The 19,010-nt window shown below is 41.8% G+C and overlaps 1 protein-coding gene across 3 annotated transcripts in view; it reads left to right on the forward strand.

Annotated features, from left to right (window-relative positions):
• Positions 1 to 19,010, forward strand: part of LOC106636987 (dipeptidyl peptidase 4 omega) — a 211,792-nt gene that overhangs the window by 164,278 nt on the left and 28,504 nt on the right. For all 3 annotated transcript variants that reach the window (XM_089592866.1, XM_014349597.3, XM_014349595.2), the window contains exons 6-9: positions 489 to 688; positions 10,596 to 10,762; positions 17,076 to 17,309; positions 17,490 to 17,725. In XM_089592866.1, coding sequence (XP_089448992.1) covers positions 489 to 688; positions 10,596 to 10,762; positions 17,076 to 17,309; positions 17,490 to 17,725 — 837 coding nt within the window. The remainder of the gene's footprint in view (positions 1 to 488; positions 689 to 10,595; positions 10,763 to 17,075; positions 17,310 to 17,489; positions 17,726 to 19,010) is intronic.

Genomic DNA, 19,010 nt, shown 5'->3' on the forward strand with positions numbered 1-19,010 from the left:
ATGCGTGTGTTTTATAGACCCATGACACCCTCTTTTTACAGCTTACGTGATTTTATTCATAGCTCTCCGATGCAGCGGTGAATGTTTGTCCCACCGTGTCTTTTACAACTTTTTACGTGGGTCCCCCCCGATCCACCTATATCTCTCCGAAGAGCTTGTTTTGGGGTGGTCACGCATTGATTCTTGGTCCATCAGAGAATTCGTGGTGATCCGAGAAATCTTGCATTCCAAAGTTGATTCAAAGAAATTACCAAGGGATGTCATTTTCAGTCAAAAAAAATCTGAAGAAAAAAAATGTCCTGAGCGATTTCGCGGTGCGTTCGTGTTGCGATGGTTGGTAATGTTTATGCTTGTTTGAGAAATTCGTGTTGTTTTTCCATCCCAAGTACCCGACGTATGCATTCATCCCGGTATCCAAAACCAAATAGAATAAAGTAAAATAAAAATCGACTAAAGCACACTCGAAGGAATAATAATGATGTTTGCAGGCAAGAAACGCTGCTGAGCGACAACGAGTCAACGGGCTTGCAGCTGGCAGTCTGGGCGCCTCAAGGCAACGGCCTCGTCTATGTGTTTCAGAGCAACATTTACTATCGGCCGCAGGCCGAGTTGCCCAATAATTACCAGATCACCACCAACGGGGCCTTCGGCAAAATCTACAACGGCATACCCGACTGGGTGTACGAAGGTTGGTACCGACCCTTATCCGTTTTTAATGGTGTTCATGTATCCATCGTCTTTTTTTTTACCGTTCTGTAATGGGAAGAAATAACGTAAAAAATTATTCATCTCACCTATGGATTCTTTGTATTTCTGCATCTATATTTCTTCAAAGAGAGAATGAATATATAAATAACTTCTGTTGGTTACCTAAGGACTGCGGTCTAACTGTTGCATACAAATTAATGCTCATGATAATTGTATAAAACAATTAAAGTGAAAAAAAATTGTACGCAAATTTCAAAGGTAGAGAGATGTTGGTTTTTCCATTGTTGTCCAAAAGTACAATAATGAAAAATCTTTTTGTGCTATCTGTACACGGTCCATTGAAAGTATGGTAGTCAGGGTGGAAAACAATAACACATAAACTTTAACGTGAACTGTCGACTACAAAAATTATAACATTAAAGTAGCTAATAGTACAATAGATAATAAATAAGTAACTTGCATCCACAAGTCGTCAACTACGAAAAAACGTATTTTTATTCAACCAGCTCGTATGGAGGTCGTCTTCTCGGATCTTGCATAACTGACCGACCATCGATCAAACTTTGTTGAAAAAAAAAAAATTTGTACATACATTTTATGTTTTCAGATAGTGATGTAGGCTTATAAATATGAATACGGGGGAAGTACAAAAAATCCGGGCATACAACGGTGACAGCTAAAAGCAGCGTTCAGACAAAAAGCTAAAATGTAACTCAATACAAAGCTGGGGATCCCTTTTCGAAAAATATTTCATATCACACGCTGTTCGATCCAATTACGTTGCTCGCAATAATTACATATTATGTTTTTAAATTGCAGTTTTTTTTTCAATACATACGAGTGTATTAGTCATTCATCCACAAAAATAAAAACTGCATCAAATTCATCGTTTCAATCAAACACACAAACAAAGGGAAATAACGGGGCCCGTGAAAAAATACCATCACGCACTTCCATTGCTCTTTTTACGTCAAAAACACCAACCGTCTGATGAAAAAAAGGTGGCAATGAAAAAAAAAAAAAAGAAAAAGAAAAAAAAACCAGAGCAAAAAACACCCCCGCACCTGCAGTGCGCCCAATCAGTTAGATCGATAAACTACCGGCTCAAGTCTACGCGTATGATATATTCCTCTTCGACCCCAGACCAGAGACACAGGCAAGAGAGAAAGTGTGGGAGCTTTTTTTCCCCGACATTATTAGCTTACCCGTTTTTACGTGACTGTCAATCCGCTTAGATTTACGCACATGGGAAAGATTGTGCTCTGCTCTTCCGCACTGGATGCACGTACTTTTATCCCCGTTTGAAAGACAATAGGATTCGACAAGTTGTAGCTGCGCTGAAATTTATTCGTAAGCTCTCTGTGATTCCGGGCTTATGGAATTATTATTCTCTGGTTATCAAAAAATCCTTTTTCTGTATTGTCATCGCCAACTTCACTGCTGAAAAGGGCAACTTATATTATTTAATGAATGATTTATTAACCATAATTCGAGGCTTTGGATTAACGACAAACGAACGTTTACTGAGTGTTAAATTGCAGTCAATTATAGTTAATGTACGTGCATTCGATGTCATAAGCATAATTTTTTACAACCACCGTTACAAATTGTTAAATACTTGATTTATGAACTGTTGACGATTGACTACTTACTTAAATTAAAATCCAAATTTATTACCTACCAATGACTGTGGCTTAAATTCCAAGAGTCTCTCCTATCAGTGTTTCAAAGAAGACATTAAAGTTAAATTTACAGTTTGTCGTGCAGTTGGCCTATGATTTACCTCTCATCTCATTAAGGAATGACCGTCTGACCAAACGCAGTTTATACTACTGAAACTCGCGCAATCGGCCCTTGCCATCTGATTTCCTCGCGTGTATTCAAAACAAAAAGACTGCGCTCACAGGCCAACGCACGGGATGATGCAGTAAAGACAATTTTCTCTCACCACTACCGGGTGAATCGTCGATCTGAAAGCGACACATGCTCCGATGGATCCAACAGAGCGCATTACTCGGTAATCCTGGTAGCACTGAATTTCCATCAACTCTACCCAGCTACGCATCTGATCTTATTCGCATGCCAAAGCAAAAGGACTTTTTTTTTTCTCTCAACCACCACCCCTCTCTCTCCCACAAAAAAATCCAGCCGGATGTGACGCTGAAAGTACCCAGGGGATTTAGAAAAATACTTTGGAAAATCCCCCACTCGCTAATGGAGTCTCAGCTTCTACTTAGAGTAACACTCTGAATCCACCAAAACGTTTCTCACCTCCTATCATGCACTGATCCTTATTCGGATGCTCGACTGCACGTTCGTGCACCAAAAGGGTTATTATTATTATTATCATCATTATCATGGTATATACGTATAGGTCGCAAGTCGAAGGAAAATTAAAAAAAAAAAAAACTGGTATCAGCATAATCGCGAGTAAGAAAAAAGTCGTGCTGGATCGATCGATATCAATGGTGGAGGGAGAGAGAGAGATGATTTTATTTTCTTCCTCCTTGGTTATACTTATGTGCACTTACCTACATCGCCGAGACTCTTTAAGCGTCCGGAGTGAAAAATCCTATGAACACCGGCGCAATCGGACGAGTGTTCGGCTCTGTCTCGAGAATTCATATAGAAAACCGGTCAATTCAAGCTCGGCATGGAAAAGCACAGCGGGAAATGAAAACACGAGACGATCCAGGTATGGCTCGATATTTTTCCAAGTACCCTCTCGACGCTGTTTTTTGGTGTTACGGTATGAGGCGAGGACGCTCGATCGTCCCCAGCATCGAAATCCAATCATACGATCCTCCGAGAGATTCGCATGTATACCTACATCCATCGATCCTCAGGCCGTTTTCTCAACTTTTTCTTACGTTTTTTTTTTTCTTCTCTCTTTGTCATACGAATAAGAAATGAATGGCGAAGAAGATGGAAGACATCGGTATTTCGGACACGATTCTGATTTAGGATTCTACGCTCCCCTTATGCGCTCGCTGAGAAGCAGAGAGCTCTCACAACTGGCCGGGAATATGAATGAAAAGTGCGCGGAAGACGCGAGGAAAATAAATGGCACGCAGCAGCCACCAGGGGAGGAGGATCAAGAGACTTTGCGGGACATTAGCTCGTTGACTGTGTGTGCAAACGATTCAAGAGAGAGTGAGAGAGATAGAACTGGAGCTTTTCTGCGCCAAAGATTTTTAATCTTCGTTTGCGAGAGAAAAATGATTTAATAATCACCAAGCGGGTACTCTTCGGGAAGGGACATGTTCGTGGATTCGTGCACTTTTAAGGGATATTAAGCTCAATTTAAGAGACTCGAGAACCGAGTTTAATATATGCGATGCTACGCATGTTAGTCGAGGAGGCCTTTTTGAACTTGTTTTGTTTCTCATTCTCGCACCTTTCAGCAAGTTTTTTGTTGGAGGAATCGACACGTGACTTTTAATGTTGCGAAATGTAAATTTTGTTTGTAATAACCATAGCCTCCCGTAGTACCATCGATAAAATTTGAAAACCAACAGGATCTGATGTTATATTGTAAAAAAAAAAAAAATTATATCACGCCCATTTTTGAAAAATCCAGCGAAAAGTAACTTCGTACGCGGCTCCAGCTTGTACTTTGTTCATCGTAAGGATGAAATTCAAGTAAACTCAAAGTTCCAAAAAACTTTGCAACAACATGGTGTAGTACAAATCCCACCCTCCGACAAAGAGGATTCGAAAAAAACTTGGAAAACATTGGGAAAAGCTTTTTACCTTGATTTTTTTTTGCCATCCCGTAAAATTATATCACGTGAACTCCGCCGCGAATACTCGGAAAATCCGACCAACTCCCCCGAGAGCGCCTTTATTTTTCTCGGATTCATAAAAACACGGCACAATGATACGCGCCAAAATTCCGAATACAAATCACTCGTGCGAGCAAAAATCAACCCCACACGTCCCTCTTCCACCCTCCTACAGCCGCGCAAGGGCGCGAATAAAATATGCACGCCCATAGTTGTTAATGCAGCGCAAAAACTTCCTTCCGAATAACGAATGCAGGGCTCGTGGCCCGAAACCGAGAGATGATCGGGAAGAAAAAAGCACACTGTCGTCGCGTTGGAAAAAAAAAAACCTTACCATCCGACACCTGTTCCCGATCGCGTTTACGCCGGCAATAAAAACAAAATATAAAATAAAAAAAAACAAGGGAGAAGGGTTCAAGGCGTTCCCTTGCACCGCACTTTTGCTTTCTCTGACCATCTCTCTCGCTCTCTTCAAAATATCAGCAGCGCAATAAATCGGAAAAAAGCAACACCCGAGTCGTCACCAAGCGTAGGAATTGAAATGGAAGGTACCTGTATACTTTGGAGCCAAAGCACGCCTACATATGTATATAAGGTCTCGGGTGGAACTCGAGTGCCGCCGCGTATGAAAAGACAGAGAGAGAGAGGCAAGGCCAAGACGTGGAGAAAGGCCTGGAAATCAGATGGTTTGCTGACGCGACGCCCTCGACACATGTAAATCAACGTTTATTTCGCGGGACTTTGAAAATCGCGCCAGTAGTCGTGCGGAGGGATATCCACCGCAGGTCTGTACCAGGGAGTATACGATGGGAGGAGGCAGGAGATGGAGCACGGCAGGGGGTGAGAATGGCATAGCTCATTCGAAAGGACTGTCAGCGTCGCTAGCTATATCTCTCCTCTAGCGAATATAACAGCACGGCAGTAGACTGCAGCGGTGGCGGTGACTGTAAGTTACAGCACACGGGCGGTATAAGGCCTCGAGGGGTCCTCGTCTTAGAGCTGACGCGAACGAGAAATATACAAGCCACCGCCGCCGCTTCCGAAAGTTCTTGGCACGCGCTCGCTATTTCCTGCTACCATCTTCTCCCCCCTATCTTCCCTTTTTTTTTTTTTTTTTTTTTTTCTTTTTTTTTTTTTTTTTTTTCCTCCTGCTGCCAGTAGCAGTGCCGAGTGTGTGCAGTAGATCGACTTTCCTTTTACCCGTACGTACACGTGTACGCGCGTGAGCCGTGCCGCAGAACAGGTATCGACAGCATTACCGTATCAGGAGACTACATCTGCTGCTGCCGTATAGGATTCGATAATGTAGTTCTTTCGGCGGGGAGGGACCCCCCAGTGGAGAACGACAGTGCTGAATTCTAATCGACTCTCTCGAGAATGTAATCTTCGCCCTTGCCAGCGAGAGCCGGTCTTTCTTTCTGCTTTTTCCTCCCCTTCCTTCCCCCCCCCCTCCCCACTTCCGCTACCCTTCCTCGGGGGTGATAAAAGTTTAACGCGCCTGCTGGCTCCAACTCCGCATTTCAGGGTGCACGCCGAGCAGCTCCTCTCGAAATTAAGAAATTTCCCGCCCGTAAAATTAGCCGGTTTTCCCACGCCACGCGCAACACATTGTGTTCTCTTTGCGCGGAACCAATAAGGGCGCTACTGATGCGCCCATCGGATTTCGAGTGCGGATCGATACGGACAATCTAATTACAGTGTATAAGTAGTAAACGTAAGTCATGTGGCCATACAATACACCTCCCTCCCTCCCTCCCTCTCGTTCGATGGACAAGAGCTACGGCTGTTAATACCGCGATTATGGAGCACGCGTATTGTGAACTCGTGTACCCCATTCAGGGCGTTAAAGGGTATGGAGAAGTGCGGGTTCTTTTGTTCCCCTTCCCCGGATGAGGACAGATTTCGTTAGCCCGTGTATTATCGCCGAGTCGTGTATTTCGTGAAACGTTAATTAAACTCAACGCTTATGTGTCGAAGCGTGTACTCTATGGGGCTTCGCTATACAAGCTTATTTTCAAATATATTCGTGATTGCGTAAGTGTGTCTTTGTAAAAATAAATGATTCACGACCTTTTTTTTTGTTTTTTTTTTTTTTCAAGTTCTTGCCACGTTTTCGACGATGCTAGTGTCACGGCGCCGGTGGGTTGAATTTCCGCGTTCAAAGAGAGAGAGAGCGAGCGTTTAATGTATGCGTTCATGAATATTTAAACTTTATTTATGACGTGTTTTCAAAATTTCAAAACTCATGATTTATACCGCGTGAAGTTTCCAAAGTTGAGATAAGCTCTGAAATAAGATCCGATCTTCGAACAAGGCCGTATAAATTGCAAACAACCACTTTAGCGGGGCATCAAAGAAGTAGACAAACTATTTGGATATCTTGTTTCGAATTAAGAAAGGAAAGTAAAAAACTTTGGTGAAATTATTCTTTCCGGCCTCCGACGCTGTCGTTTCGTGCGTTATCCCGTGGTGGTGAACTTTTTCTCCGGGTCAACGAAATATTAAAAACACGGCCCAAGGCCGCACGTCGCCATACGTACAGTTATCGAAATGATTTCAACTCTTGTTCCAGTTAATTTATTTAGCTGCCACATCTGACCGATGCAGGGTTTGCTGGTTACAACCGAGTTACAACAGCGCAGTAGAAAATGTTTTGAACAATATTTACCCAATTAAAAGCTTTATTTGCATCATTTTAATTATAACGTGTCGTAGAAACCGTGAGATAATTTGGTTGTAAATTTCATACGTGATAAAGTTTAGCTTTATTTAAAATTATTTCTGATGAAGAAAAAAGACCAGCATACGTCACAAATGTTATTTAATTTGTACACTCAACTGTTGAGTTACGCAAAAAAAACTTTATCATCCCACCTGCCACATAAAAGTACATAAACAAAATGTATATATTTGAGCGTCCAGCTGCACCATGCATTCCGACTAGAATTTCGTGTTATTTTTAAAATGCTAAAGTAATGTGAGCCTGTCAATTACGACCATTTCTGTTAACGCAAATGTGTACAACAAAGCAATAAGTATACAGAGGAGGTAAAAAAATTTAATCTTAAAAACGAGAATTGATATTTATAAAAGTTCTTTCTTCTGCAAAAAACAATTCTTAATCGATTTCAAAAAGAAAAAAAACCGAAAAATTGGATTTTTCCCCGATTGTGGGTCATCAAAAAAACCTAAACATCCCCGTCGCACCCGAGAACTCGAGTTGCCCGCCACAGACGTTGGCCTCTTTACCTTTGCTAACTGGCAGTAAAAGAAACAAACACGGCAAGAGACGAGAGGGTGAATCAAAGAGGCTAAAGAGACGCGGGGGAGGCAAGAACTACTCCGTGAAAGTCGAGCAGTGGGGGAGGGAAAAAACTCGGAGGATCGTGGCATTCGGCACGAGCGAGTGGAAAAAAAAACACCCATCCCACAGAGGGACGAAGACGGGGATTCGTATTTTTTTTTTTTTTATTTCCCTCCCGCGAGTCTTGATGAAGCCACCGACCGAAGGTTTTTTTTTCTCCCTCCTCCTCTGGGGTTACCCGTACAGAGACGTGCATGGCGTAAATACGTGCAGCAGCGACGGGGGACGACGCACGCGTGAGTAGTTGGAAAATACTTGCTCCAGACAAGTTTCACCCCGCGCTAAAATGCTCTGGAAGACTGGAAAGCCGACAGCGTGTGCGTGCGACTCGAAGAAGCTTTTGCTCTCCCTCCCTCCCTTCGCTTCGAGTCTGGGACACGGGGAGCTGGGGAGGGTCGAACACGTGTTATAACTTTGGGAGCGGGCTGCGGTCACGCCAACTGTATCCTGACGTCGTTACCGAACTGTCCTCGCTGCTCGTGTACGTGTCATCCGAGTAATAGTTTGTGCGTCAACAGGAACAAGCAGATTGAACATATTTACTTGGCAATACAAGCTTGTGTTACCGTTTCGTGGAATCTAGTTGCGGCTTGGCAGTATTTTACTGCAAAATGACAGAGTAAAAAGGGAGGGGGGGGGTTCATCCAACAGGACAAGCGTCGCTGCGGAAAAAGTTGTCAATTTGACGGGTTGACGCTGAGGCACGTGTGCATACAAGGGCATCAATAATCTGTTTGTGTGTCGTTGGTAAACAACACGGAGTACAAATGTTTGCGTTACACATCGGGTATTCCATGTTTTATGTAGGGAAACAACGAACGAGTGTCACTTTGTTGGAATTTCGTAAAAATGAAAACGAGCGTACGAGTTGAGACGATATAATGGACGTGACAACGTTTCAAGCATGCAAGTTCTTAATTTTTTCAGCCCCGCGTCGAGTATTCTCTGTAAGTTCTGCCCGTTAAACTCCGTGAAGTTTAAATACTGTCACGAGTCGTTAATTATAACATTAGGTGCGCTCATTAGCATAGCAAAAGTAAGTTCCGCCGTATCGAGCGGCTCTTGTTACGCTCAACGGGTAATGCACAACTTTGACGAGTAATACAAAATTTCCTCTACATTACGTACGTGACTCCATTGAACCACGAGGCAAATCTCATGTTTCGAAGAAAGTAATGTGACGTATCGATTTTATCGAATCACCTGCGGCATTCGTGAAGTTTTAAAGTAATTTGCGACTCTGATTAACAATGACGATGCTTCGCTCCGAACTAATTATAACAGTACACGTCAGTAATTATAATTTCCGCGTCAACGAAATTTCTCACGCTTGACTAAACCAATGTATGGCTAGATCACATCAAGGATCGCTGCAAACAACTCTACGTGCAATTTTAGCCATCGACTATTTTATTTAACTAAAGCACGTATATGTCTATATTATACATAGAGGTAATTATTTTTTCCGTCTTATGATGTAAATTGTATCACGTTAATGATTATAGTTTCATCGATAGAATGTACGGAGAAGTTCATACATTTGCTCTGGATGATAGATGAATAACAAATATTTATACGTGAGCCGGGCACTCTCGAGCTAAAAAAATATTCATCCATGTAGACTCACCACAACACATTATTTACTTGAAGTAAGAGCTCAATTTAACTGGCTGGTTCAAGAAAAGGGATGCGAGCTAGGCTCAAAGCATCCATGGCCCGAGGTTACTTCCCCTGTGAGCGCTTATAGGATGGCGTTTACTTGGGTGCGTGTGCAAGAGCATTAAGGAAGGTGCAAAAGCGACGAGCGGCGCATTGAGAGAGTGGTATTTCACTGACCTAGTGGCGAAGTTACGTTGCTAAGTGCATCCTGGAGCGTAAATGCTTTTGAGCGCCCTTCCCTTATATCCTCTCTTTCTCTCTCTCTCTCTATGTTTCTCTTTATCTCCTTGCTTGCTGCATTATTCTCTCGGCTGTAAATAGCTAGCTGTGTATACTCGAGGCCACGAGGTACACGTGTTTTCCGCAATTTCCGTCGGTAAGAGTGTACACGAGCAGCGCTGTGTGATGGAATTTTTTTTTTGTAACATTACTTTGGTAAAAATAATTTGAAAGTGTCCGAGAATGCTTTCGTGTAATGGAGTTATTGTTTACTTGTATTTTTTTTTTTGACACGTTTTCATATCGCGTCGAAATAATCGCACGTGTTTCAAATTTATCATGTGACAAGGTTTGAAATGTTTTTTGCCCAAGCCAACGCGAAAATGTTTTCTTAAAGCTATTTGGATTTAAATTTATCGTGAAATTGATGTCTTTGAGAGGAAAAAGAAAATTTTCCCAAACATCACGAGGCCCATAAGAGGATTAGAGTGGCCAGAAAGTCTTTGCTTTCTTATCTCATCGGCCAACACACCGTAATGTGGAAAAATAAATTCCTTGCCAACTGCTCTGGCACATCATTATTTCTTGAGTTGAAAAAACTTGGTCAAGAGGGTGACTCAAGCAGATATGTTTTTATTAAAAAAATGTTGTTGACGGTAAAGAACTCCGTTATTAAAAGTTGCGCGAGAAACATTTCATACAGTTTTTTCATATCAAGTAAATATTTTCGTTTCATTATTTGGCTGATGAAAATCACATCATAACATTTTATTATGGTTCAATCTATATGTGATGATAAACTTTGAAAATTTTTTCCACGATAACAAGGTACTCGTACAATAATTTTATTTCTTTTCCAGAGGAGGTATTCAGCTCTAACAAGGCCGTATGGTTCTCTCCAAGTGGCACTAAATTGGCCTTCGGCCACTTCGACGACTCGCATACTCTAATAATGAACATCCCTTACTACGGTTTTCCTGGCCTGACTTTTCAATATCCCAGCGCCATACCAATTTATTATCCCAAGGTAAGCTTATTAATTAACACCTTTAGATATTCCCTTAAGGTCATTAACTGATCAATTTATTTACTGTAACAAATTTTACTTTAAATAACCAAGTAGTAAAATCAATATTTGCTCAGCCATATCGATACGCCTTCTATAGTTTACTACATTGGTTTTTTATTTTATTTTATTTTTTAACCTAATTTTTTTTCAAGTTAAATCAACATCAATATACAATTTTTAAACTTTAAAGTTACGGATTTTTGACTCTTTTTACACTAATTAAGTAAAGTGATGCATTCGCAAATCGGGAACATTAAATGGTTGTGTATAGTTCAGCAAATTTTCTAAGGCATATTACACTATTATTTTAATATTTCATTAATTTTTAAATTCAGCGTGTCTTTTAAATGCTACATAAAGCTACCTGTTAAGAAAAAATTTTTTTAACTCGCACAAGAGATAAGATCAAGGTTTAGTCAGACCTTCGAGAATAATAGCAGTTAACTAACACGACTTTAATACATTCATGTGACATTTGATTATTCATAGGACTTTGTACGACTTTTTAAATTGCATGGCAAACAAAGAAAATTGTTTTTATTCATTAAATTAACTTTCTTTTACACTTTACGGCGTAAACACCTATGTGTGGTCAAATCAATTCACAAGCGAAAATATTATAGCCAATTGACTACAGCGTGCACTAAATTATTTTCAACTAATATATATTTTTCGAATGATACATGTAAGCTATACGGTACGTAAAAAATTTTTTCGCGAATCAAGTAGTAAGACCAAGGTTTAGTCAGACCAAAAAAATAATGATTATTCTGCGAGGTACTAACACACTTTTTATACTTTAATATGATGTTCATAAGTTACTTGTTTCACTGTTCATGTAACTAAATATTTTTACACTACACAAGTGATTAATCATTATCACGTAGCGTAACATTGTCTTGTAGTTAAATAAATGTTAGTGATAATATCAAACAACGAATGTACTTGAACATAATTTTAATATTATACTAACTCTTATTTTTCAAATAATACGTCAAAAATGCCTATCAAAAAAAAAAAAAAAAAAAAGAAAAAAATTGTGCGAATCGTACAAGTAGTAGAGTCAGTGATTAATCAGACATGCAAGTATTACGTCGATTCCGTAATGCATCTCCGTTAATTACTCGATAATACGTATTATTGAATTACTTTCTATGGTATGAAAGCTGGTTTTCTGTTAACGAAAGGATCACGTAGTAAGATCAGTATTTAGTCAGCCAACCGAAAACGGCTACTGTGCAGCCAAGGCCGGGTTGATTAAGTTTCCCATTAATTAAAACTTGATTCAGCCTCAACTAACGTTACAGGAAACCATAAAATACAAATACTTGGACCGTCCTATTATTATCCACAAAATTCCCGCACGCATCGCCAAGCATCAATGTACCCAAGCTAGCTCGACGGTCTTCTGGATAATATTAACGGCTCCCTCCCTCTGCTGTATTAATACAAAGCATGACAGTAATCAAGGCAACAATGTACTCGTGAAAGTATATGGCAAGAGCGTCACAAACAGCTTACACTGTGCCCATTAAGGTGGCAAGAATTAGTATTAATTGTGGCAATTACAAGCACCCCGCTCTCACGTATAAGTACGGTATGGTCGTACAGCTCGTGCACTCACTTAATATTACACAGCGAGTGGAAGTGAGAGAAGCCACCGAATAAATTAGTAATAGCATTACTAAACACAACGGAGTGGAAGCAGCGGCACCAGGCAGGGGGTGACTTTACGACGCTCGCCATTATCTTTCTCTACCGGTCTTTCTGTGCGCATTTTGCACGACTGCTGCTGCTCTACCGGCATAACGATTCGACCGAACACGTGTAGCCAACCAGGACTTACTCCGTGTGTACGGGCGTATACTCCACTGTGTATGGCGAACAGCAGCGACAGCAGAGCTTTTGCGGCCAAGCCACCATCACCAGAGGAGAAAGACATAACGCGTAACGCGAGGATGGGCGCTGCGTTCGTTCGCAGCTTGCATAATATAAAAGCTCGTAGGTGCGGACACCCATTACTGCTGCTCCTGCTGCGGAAGGAGTCATCGTAATTGCGCGAGCTTGGGGAAGGGGTTGATTCTCACGTGTGCAGGATGTGAGTCTAATGGGTCGGCTACGTCCGAAGGTCAATTTGTGTGAAATTTTGCTACGATGTTCGCTTGGTCATGAAAAATCGCCAGAGTATATACACTCGTGAATTTATTTCTCCGGTTCAACAAAAACTTGGTTGAATTAATATCGAATATTGGCAGGTGTCAGCTATCAATTCACGGTCACGCTGGTGTTAATCAACAATCCCCTCACATGCACCGATCATCCAATCTTTCTAAAATTTTCCAATACTACTGTCAATAAACGCGCGCTATTTCATTGTACCTGACAACTACGAGTCGTTCGATCCCCTAATTGAGAGATTCAGCAGAAAATAAAAGCTGCAATGTACTTCCCCGCCCGACTCTTCCGTCCAATTGCTGTCCGAACACTCGTTTCCCAAAATAAAAGAGCTCGCAGAAACAATCCGCCCGCAATTATCGTAACAGCGGGTACAAGGGCTCGTTACTAAAAATAAAACCACTCCCTAGCGCGTCTCGTTTTGTCGGTGGAAGGTAAAATAAGGAGCTTTTATCCGGAAGAGAAGGGGAGGTTCTACGAGGCTTATCCCTAGCAAGTGCGACGTATAGGGAGAGCAAGGACGAGCGGATTGTTCTTATCCTTCGGCCAGAGAAATACGCCTGTATCTCCAGCTGCAAATTGGACGTCTCTGTACCCTATACACGTCTCCCGAGTGGCCCGCGTGTACGTGTAGATCTCTCTTTTCTCCATCTAGTCCTGCAACTCGCAAAGTCCGCGGCAATCGAGCCAAACAGATTTCAATCTCGGAGCTTTGCAGCATCTCCCCTCCCTTCGACTACTAACTCAAACCCTCAGCCAAGGCGGAACTGCTTCTCCAAGGACGAAAAGCCTCTTCGATCCGGAATTTCAACGATATGTACAGCTACAAATGCAGCAAATTTACGTGTACCTATACCCAACTAGGCCACCGTAGCGAAATCCTCGGTAACCCAGCGACCGACAATTGCGGAAAGGGATACAACCGAGGTTAGATATGGCCGTGAGTAGGAAAACACTTGTCATTGATTAAAATGGATTGACGCTAATGAAATTTGTAGAGCCGTTTACATTCAGTGGAGTATCGCGTGCAAGAAAAGTACGAAACAATTTTTTCCACAATCTTTGAAGGGATATGGTAAAATCGAGACGAGTCCACTAGTGTGTATGCATTTGTAACACTATCAGTAAAGGATGGATCCTCGAATGGTACTTGCAGGACTTAAATTTTGTGAGTCCAGGCAATTTAAAATTGCTTCTAACGAAAAGTTATACCACGATAATAAGCTAATCAAAATTCATTTCGAAAAAAAATCTTGTGCTTACACAGTTGGGAAGAACAAAAAAAAAAAAAAAAAAAAAAAAGCGCGAGATACTCACATCTGTGGATAAATTCAAGGCGAAGTAAAGAGAGCAAACGCCAGTAGAACGAAATAATGAGAAGCAACGGTTTGAGTAAATCAGCCTCAGAAGTCGGTACAAAGCCCGGATAAAAAGAGGAGACTTTCCGCCACTGTTGTTGAATTGATGTCGAGGAGGCGGTGGCTTAGTACTAAAGATGCGGCGGAGAGACAGGTATCTCTCTCGGGATAGCAGTGGTGGCGTCGCCTATATAGGTGCGTTATATTGCCGGATCTTCATCGACGGGGCATCGTTTGTGATGGCTTCCGATGGTAACTCTTTGAATTTATTTCACCCTCCCTCTTGCTCCGGAAAGGATTTTTCAAGTCGCGAAACCTTAACGCGCGCAGACAGCTGGATTATGAAAGTGTGCGATCACCTGATAACGCGTGGTTTTACAATACGTGTTTTCTGGATGCGTGAATTTTTGTATCCATCGTACCTATTTTTGAAATAAAAATAAACAAAAGTATTGTCACAATGTATTTCGTTGTGAAAAATAAGAAAAAAGATAGGAAAAATTTTTTGTGAGCCTTGCAAACAAATCACGCGAGTTTCGTTACTGTAACTACACTTGGCGCACAACAGGTACACGGTTTTACACCACTTCACTACTTACTTTGTAACGAGTTTCGTCGGCTAATCAAACTCGCAGCGCAGACTCGTTCTCGCGAAGGAAGTTCATCACGGTGCTGTTCTACGCTTGTTTTCCAAATTTTGACGAATCAAGGGGCAATGACGGAGCGAAAGTTTTGATTTCGTCAACCTATAGTATCGCGTGCACGCCCTTCCGAACAATCTCGAGTAATGCGCACTTGGGGGCAATTGCTTCATGGAATTTCGAACCCTTTGAACTTGAACGCCTTTCCAAAAATGCGCATTTTATTAGAGAATATAGTTTATTATATAGTATTTTTCGTTCACATTTTTACTTCTTTTAAAATGTGCCATTCACTACTAATTTTCTGGAAAACATTTTATTAAGTAAACAAGTTGTTTGACAGGTAGTAACGAGAACAATTTTATTCCAGTACAAATAATGTACGATAAAAAAAAAAAAAAAAAGCTGCAAAACAAGGTATTTCATAAAGTATCAAAACCCACGTCTGAATATACACGGACAAAGAGGAAGGACTATTGAAATTCCGTGTCAAGCGATTCTGTAGCTGTGTGGATGAAAAAAAAAAAAAAAAAAAAAAAATGTTTTTGTATAAACACAATTTCCCTTTGACGCATCGCATGCATGTGACACGCGAGCAACTCGAAAACACCATTGTACCGAAAGGCAAGTTTGGAAAAAGAAGAGAAAAGAAAAAAAACGTGGGACGAAGGGAGAAAAGGCTCTGGAACCATTAAAAACACCGAGAGCAAAAGTTCAAAAAGGGAGCCGGCGACAGGACCGTGACTGCTGAAAAATCTGCAGTCGTAAAAATTAACGATCCACGAGTGCAATTGCACCAGCCGGAGGATGGAAAGAGAAAAAAAAAAAAAAAAACAAACGAAAAAAACATGGGAGGAGGAGAGAAGGAGATCGCATTTTCCAGAGGCACGCGGAAGGATTCTAAACTCAGCTGCCGACTCAGCAGAGGCTACACTATACTTACACCAACGCAATGTACATGTATACGTACACAGATGGGTATATATACAGGAGCGCGATAATTACAGCTGGGGCCACAACAAGTAATGCTTGCCGAGGGAGCATCCGGGGCAGCGATAGCAATAACAGCGTTAACTCTTGCGTGGAGCGGAGAGAGACGCAAGAGTGTCTCAGCGCGGGAGAGGATGGATGCACCGGCTTCCACCCAGGGGATAAGAGAATGAGCCGCGAGACGCAATCCGATTATTATATCGCTGTCTACTCTCGTTATTATGTCGCTCGCTTGAATTATAAACCGCTCGTCACCCGCCCAACGTGTGCAGCGGTGAATGCGTTGTTCGCGCGATGGAAAAAAAAAACGAATAGAACGTCTCACTACCTGGCGTTAGCATTGTTAAACTTGAAAACGAGTGACTACAGGAGAATGATAATTACGCGGTGGCTTCGGAAAGCCTTAGTCAAAGGGGTAGTTCGAGCAGCCGTGTGGACGCTTTACTACGCGCATCTTCGAGCGAACGAACAGCCGCAGCCATGCGTTATCGATGTGTCCTTTGACTCTCCTTTTTTCCATACCACGACTGAGCTGCCACAAAAAAAGCCGGAACCCGTACTCGATTGACTTGTAAATCTTACGGGCACATATAAAAAAAAAAAAAAAATTGCAGCTAGCAGACAGTATATGACGCATGTAAATAGGTGCGAGTGTAAGCTCGTCGATCATCGGCACAATAGAGACACAAAACAGGTAGTAATATACATACACACAAAGACGAACACGAGCAAAGGCTGTGCCTCTCTGGTGTGCTATCCTTACCAGCACGAGCGCAATAATCCGAGGCCCGACCCTCCCCCCCCCCCGGCTTTTTGCCTTTCGTGCAGGCTCCTTTCAGCGCTCGTCGGAATTTTCGTAATTAAACTACCTTTTGTTAACTCGGCTAAGTGCGAGCCTACCGGGACTCCTGTAATTATATCTAATGAATTTATGAATATGCATGAAGCATCCACGGCTCTATCGTCAAGTTATTAATTTTCATGACCAACGAAATATCACACGCAAAGTGGGAAATGTGTTTTTTTTTTTTTTTTTTTTTTTTTCTTTTCTCACGACTCATCAAACTTAATTATTTATACCATGGAAATATCGTCTATGTGTTTCAGAGCGGCACGCAAAACCCGACCGTAAAATTGTTCTACGTCGATCTGGAGGAGGTGATCAGGGGCAACGTGAGCTTGACCGAAATAGAGTGTCCGCACAAGCTGTCCTTCTCCGAGCGCATATTGGCGTCGGTTTCCTTTCCCACCGACCATCTGGTCACCGCCATTTGGATGAACCGAGTCCAGAATCAAGCTTACTTCCACACCTGCGACGTCGTACATCGCAACTGCACCACGGTTAGTATACCATTCGTACATCATGGGCTGGTGCAATTTTGTGCATTGATCCGCTCGTGCGTAAGACTGTCGGATAAATGTTGCTAAATACGTGGTATATGGCAAAAGCATTTCCTTGATGATGTATGAAAATAACGATGCGTTGTATTCTTTGGTATGGAACAACATTTGTCGTTGCAGGCTCTCGAGTACAAAGAGAGAAACGGCTGGGTCGAGCAGTTCGTGCCGCCGCTGTTTAATAGAGACGGGACGGCCTTTGTGCTGATTTTGCCGCAGAAGCAGGGCAATCGTGGCGACTGGAGGCACGCGGTCATGGTGTCGGACGCAACTTCGTCCTATCCGAAAGTTACTGCGTTGACAAACGGACTCTTTGTCGTCACCGAAATCCTCGCTTGGGACGAGGACAACCACTACGTGTAAGTACAGCTTTTTTTTCTTTCTTTTGTTTGATTCGATAGTTGTGTAACAAATAGCCCGTTGTTTTTATTGACTCGGAGTGATTGGGAATGTGCAATTATATCAACGTGGATCCAACAAAAGCGTGTTTTATTGAAAAACGTTTGCTTGTAAACACGGCTCTTCGACATAACGTAACAATCAGAGTGAAAGTGGGCCTTTTTCCTTTATGTTTTACGATTGTACATGAGAGGAAACACTGAACGGTTCGGTGAATAGTTTTCGTTTTTGTAGTTTGTTTGGTTGAAAAAATTTCAAAGCACAGTCTCATACAAGACAATTTGGCGTACAAACGTAAATGTAATAGTTGATTCGCTTGACTTTGGCGAACTTTTGCGCCGAGCAATTTTTCATGCACGGCACAAATTTTAGAGCTTGTCGGTGTACTAAAACTTTTCCGTCAAACGGTTTGTTCATCGACTGAAATGACTTTTTAATTAGTTGATTTATCTCCCTTCACCCCGCAAACTTTATGAGTTTTCGCCACTCCCATTTTATGGGTTATTTTTAATTGGACCCTATTTACTCGTAAATGCGAAAAATGTACACATAGATAAACACGATTTTTTTATATTCTTCGCCATTAATCGCTGATTTTTTAATTCATGTTAACGACTGTAGTTTATTTCTCTCAACCTTTTCCTATACACTTTGATCGATTTACTTTCAAACCTGACCAATACAAACATCGTGGATCCAATTGTTATTCAAATTTCTCTAACATTCTAGGATGACAGCGTTACCTACAGCGTTTTTGTGCCAATCGTTTAAGGAAAAAAAAAACTTTGATTGTTTTGATAAAGCTAGGAATGGCATCGATTTGCTCGTCGTGCAATCGTTTTTATGTTCCTATGATAAAAAGCAAACCAAAAGCATTGCACTCCTTGATCAAAAGTGGGTTGGCGAAATTTCGAAGTTTCATCCGAAAATCAATAAACTTGGGTCCCCGAGCCAAAAAGTATTCTGCAAGAAGCCGGCCAAAAAAACCTCAGGCCAACTCGACCGCTGCGCCAGCAGCCGGAACAAGGAAACGTGACTGGACCTTAAATTTTAATTGATCGCAGCGCGCGCGGAATCCCAAACTCCGACCGCCCAGATTTTTCTTGGCCCAGTTTTCTCCTTCGACCGGCGAATACCCAAAAAGACGACTATGACCACGCGAGAGCAAAAAGCAACTCCAGATGCGCTCGAACGAAAAAAAAAAAAAAAATCCAACACCCACCCATTTGGGACACAACGACGGGA

This window comes from Copidosoma floridanum, unplaced genomic scaffold (assembly GCF_036245765.1).
Source record: "Copidosoma floridanum isolate Cflo_tuat_1 unplaced genomic scaffold, Cflo_Japanese_pri ptg000019l, whole genome shotgun sequence".
Classification (NCBI taxonomy): Eukaryota; Metazoa; Arthropoda; class Insecta; order Hymenoptera; family Encyrtidae; genus Copidosoma; species Copidosoma floridanum.